The sequence below is a fragment of the Bremia lactucae genome, linkage group LG8, assembly GCF_004359215.1.
Source record: "Bremia lactucae strain SF5 linkage group LG8, whole genome shotgun sequence".
In the NCBI taxonomy this organism is placed as follows: Eukaryota; Oomycota; class Peronosporomycetes; order Peronosporales; family Peronosporaceae; genus Bremia; species Bremia lactucae.
Genome location: NC_090617.1, coordinates 3,382,110 through 3,387,018, shown reverse-complemented (window position 1 = coordinate 3,387,018; position 4,909 = coordinate 3,382,110). Strand labels below are relative to the sequence as shown.

The 4,909-nt window shown below is 43.9% G+C and overlaps 1 protein-coding gene across 1 annotated transcript; it reads left to right on the top strand.

Annotated features, from left to right (window-relative positions):
• Nucleotides 1-1,400: 1,400 nt before the first annotated feature.
• CCR75_004523 (uncharacterized protein) lies at nt 1,401-2,006 on the top strand (the record flags this gene model as incomplete). Its single annotated transcript, XM_067962609.1, has 1 exon — nt 1,401-2,006. One exon carries the CDS (start codon nt 1,401-1,403, stop codon nt 2,004-2,006), a length of 606 nt encoding a protein of 201 aa, XP_067815804.1.
• Between the last annotated feature and the right edge of the window lie 2,903 nt (nt 2,007-4,909).

Genomic DNA, 4,909 nt, shown 5'->3' with positions numbered 1-4,909 from the left:
TGACTAGACGGTGCAAAATTGCTAATCATTTGCCGTTTCAGCGAACCCATTAGGGCAAAGCGTCGTTTATGGACGTGCTGCACGAGATTGCCCACTCCATGGCTTTACCTCCGAGCTTAAAAATGGTCATAGCCACATTTTCTCGCTCTGTTAACAACAAGGCGGAGTCAATGAACATCTCCATCTGCTTAATCCAAAAAAAGGGTATTTCTCCCTTTTCCCCTCAAATGCCTGTACATTGGCAGCTAGAAAGCGAGCCTTCGGCTCTGAATCAGGTACAGAGTCACAGATCAATGCGCAAGCCTTAGGAAGGCACAAGACGCTCTAAGATCAAAAGGGGAACTGCACTTTATTCATTTGTTTAAATTTAAAACCTCACCCTAGCTAATTTGAATCGACTTCGGCCGCCGGATTTACATCTAACGGCGACCACATTTATATCTAGCGGCGACCACATTTACATCTAGCGGCGACCACATTTGTTACCCGTAATAAATAGCATTTTAGAAAGTAACTATTTTAAATAGGGTAAAAGGGTATTTTACCCAAAACGTAAATGATCCACACTAACGGTTCTTCAACCAATGTGTGTCCCATTAGATACTACTTTTTTAATCATGTACGTGAACAGTGCGATATAGTTCTGATTTTGGCAATTGCGCTTGTCGATTGTTATTTATTTTCCTGAATTTGACACCCAATTCTTCTTTATTTTCTCGATGTTTGTATCGATCGTTTTACTGTATGGTTGCGGAGATTAATATGAAAGGACTTTTAAAAAACGACAGAAGACTTAAACATGGAGTCTTTTGCCGTCAAGATCTTTTCGTATAAAGCTTAAGGTGAGTGAACATCAGCTCCCAATATTCTCTCCTCCGCCCATGATTTGCGATAAAGACAGTCTAGTGGCAATTGTTACGAGATCTTGCGCTCTTAGTAGGATTCAGAATTTGAAAAACTGGTTGTGGACGCTCGGAAAGTAAGCCGAGCGGCAATATTTTTGCGGTGTATAGGTCTAGCGCCACCGAAAATGCAAGTCAATTCGTGATTGTTAATCCTGGAAGGACGAAGAACCTGGTTTAATGGTGCGCTATAGCACAGACGATAATGAAACAGACGCGATAGCGCAATAATTGAATGCATTGGTAAATTCTAACAGTCTGTGTTTCGGATTCGTCCATGGTTGTCGATCGGACTTACAGTGCCACGATATGTGGGACATAGAGATACTAATACCCTACAATCTCTTGCTCAAAAGAGGACCTTTCTTTTTCTTGTCAAGTATGTGAATCTCCAATCTGATCCGATCAGGATTTTGATCTGATTTCTTCCTTCTAAAGATGCTAAAAAAAAGATTCATTTTTAATTGCTACCAAAGTATCAATTCGCTTAATCATTCAATGGTGCCCTCCACGCCCAAGGGTTTAACGTCTTGTACCGTGCGCAGCCTCATGCTGCTGGCACTTTTTGCTCTATCAGCGTGCGTGGCAACCCTCTCAACGAGTCCTAAAACTATGACTCGCAGCTCTTATCGACACTTGAGAGAGCTGCCGGACACGACGACCTCTGCGCTTTCTGAAAACAGGATCAATTCGTACTACGACTCGCTCAAAGCAATGGCTCAACAGCTGGAAGTTGGCATTCTCACGGCTATCGATGGATTGTTTGACGTTCTTCTTGCTCCCATCGGCAGACCCACTCCAAAAAAAGCACTCGATATGATCGAGTTTGAAGTAATGAGCAGTCTTCCACGATTTGCGGATCGTGACTACTACTATAATGAAGTGTTTAAAAAATTGCTCGCGACTTACGGTGAATCCCAACTAGAGAGTCTGATCAATCATCCAGATTTGGTTAACAATCCCATTCGGGACGCCATGAACGCACGACTGCAACAATTTCGGGCGTTGAACCGAAGCCCGGCATATTTTCCCACAAGTCTCAACGTGGAAGAAGTGCGAAGTGAAGTGAATTCTGTTATTCCTTCGAGCCTTCACGCAATGTAAGCTCAGGTATATTAAATCAAGCCTGGGTTACTGGAACGAAATTGCTCAGACCCATAGCATGCACAAATCGAGAAAAAGCTGAACAAGCTTCAAACGAATGCTACCGCATCACCAGTGGGTCTTTGGAGCTGAAGAAGATGAGCTAACAGATATGAAAGGCTCACACTGCGTCTTAAAAGAGAAGAAGAACGGAATTAATACATTTACTTTGCTTTGTCTAGAAATTAATAAAGTATGTCCCAGTTACAAGATCATATCGCAATATTACGGTTAAAAAGGTCAAATTATTCATGGAACGGTAATTGTAACGGGGTGTATCGTTACATGAAATTAACACTTAAAGATTGTTAACATAATATCTTAAAGGTAGATAATATTTGAAGAATATTACTATACGTAGTAATATTTTAAAAAGCAAATCCATCGGTAGATATAGATCATTATATATACTTTCTCCGCGGTTCAGTCAGCGCTTGACGCGCGCAAAGAGAGAGACAGAAAAGATTTTATTACATGTTTTGTTTTAGTTTATAATTAAGTTAGTATTAAATAGATAGAAACAGAGGAACTTAATTATATAAAATAAAGTTTTTAATTAACCCTCTTTAAAACAAGTGTTTCTTAGAGAGTCTTCCTCTGCTCGTACTAGTGTACGTGAAGTGACGTAAGGCACCACTCGCACTCAGGCATGCGAAGTGGACTTGTACTGAAGCAGTACAAGTCAGTAGTGCCCCGTTACACCTGGTAGCACTTTGTGGTCCATCAAGGACCACAGTTCCATCATCTAACATGGACATGTTAGATGTTAATAGAAAGACGCATTGTTTCGGGGTGTATCGTTTCATGTGATTTAGAAAGGAGTTTGTTAATTAATATGTTGACCGTAGGAAACGATGCCATCTTGGCAATGCTGCCCAATTTGGACCGAGATGCCCTCCATTCAGCCATCGCCAAATTCATACAATATGAACTTGACGAAATGAAGGAGAAGGTAGCCTTGCTGAATCAGCAAGGCTCTCAACAGGCACATCTGTTGTGGTTACAACAGGTACAGACCCCTGTACCTGGGATGACACATACGCGTCGTCCCGAAACTCTAAAGATTGACATCTCTAAGTATAGGGGAGTCGAAGAAGACTCCCTCTTGAGATATTTTGTCGAGTTCGACGATGCCATAAGGGCACGTCACATCGTCGACTAGCAAATGCAAGTCGCATTCGCTCAATCAAATTTGGCAGGTCGTGCCAAAACTTGGGGCATCGGGCCTTAAGTTGCGCGGCCCATACGTCTTTGGGTCGCTAGAGGCTTTTAAAGTCGGCTCAAACAGACGTTTGAACCGCCAAGGGCTGCGTTCAGAGCTCGTTCATAGCTTCTGAAACTCAAGCAAGGCAAGCGTGATGTTCACGCATATGCCCAGCACATACGACTCTTAGCGAGTTGTATAGCAAATGACCCAGTTCATGAACACACGTTGATTACGGTGTTCATGCAAGGTCTTAAGGATGATCCCGTAAAGACTTACCTTTTCCGCTTGGAATTAAATACGCTTGAAGAAGCAATATCCGTTGCGGAACAGGAGGACTTAAGCTTGAGACATGCTCAAGCTAGTTCGTCATCGTATCGTCCTCCAACACGACACGAGCTAGAAGGTCCAGAACCCATAGACCTCTCTTACGTCGAAAGCGAGAGACCTCACTTTTCGAGCAATAAGCGATTGCAGAAATGCCATCGCTGCCAAAAATAGGACACTACGCTCATGAGTGTGGTGTCCCGCGGTCAGTAGGGGCGCAACGCCCTACTGATCCAGCAACCTCAAGAGAATTTGCAAATCTCTTGACTAAAGTTGCTCCAGACAAACAATAAATATGTGTCTCTGCAGCTGGTTATGAGGTATCCCTCATCACCTTAAAATTAAAATTGACAAATGATTTGTCACTTAGAGCCCTAGCGGACTGTGGAGTGTCGAATAACTTTATTCGTCGCCAGTCACTAGAGGGTCGTAGGCTCAAATATGTTGAGCGCGATATCCCTCCAACGAGGATGACGGTGCGTCTAGCGACAGGCGCATCGATAACAGTAATGAAACGCGTAGTGAACTTTCGCTACACGTTAAGAGATTTACAGTATGATGATGATTTCATCGTACTGGATTTGGATGACAAATTTGATGTCATCCTAGGTTTACCTTGGCTCAGAAAATACGAGCCAAGGATCAGCTGGCAGCATCGATCCGTAAAGATGCCTGCCACTTGTTCATCAGATGGCCATCTGATGAACGTCTTGGAGCGTCCACAAGCGTGTGGATGTACTACGAGTGAGTGCGATGGCCTCACTTGTGGTACGGTCGTTAGTACAACCGCACAAGATCACAGTGTGATTACCAATCACAATGTGGAGTCAGCTGCCGGCGGCTGTGTTAATGCACAGGCAGCGCCGAAGGTCCACCACTCGAAAAGGTCGAGTGGATTGGGACATGAATGTACGCTTAGTGGGCGACATTCAAGGAGTATACCGGTTGCCCAGAAAGGACAACACGATGATCCAAGGTCGAGTAGAGAGTCGACCGTAGTGGACCCGACTGTGATAGCGCAATCACACTCGGAAGACGTTGAGGGAAGAGGTCCCCACGTATTTGAGGAGAAATCCCCTCAAATGGTAGAAGTTACTAGACTTCTAGATCCCGAGGGATTAATCCCCCGGCAGCCTGTGGATAAATCCCAGGAAGAAACCGAGACATTAAATGTCTTGGTTAATGATGGATCGAGAGTAGGCGCTTCTACTCTTGATCTGTATGCGCCTCCGAAGTTAACTTCGGAGATAACTCAATTACCAACCCTAGAACCTAAGCGGTTCTTGAGAGATCTGCATTGTGGGAAAATCAAGCAGATCTGCGTACTCGTCAC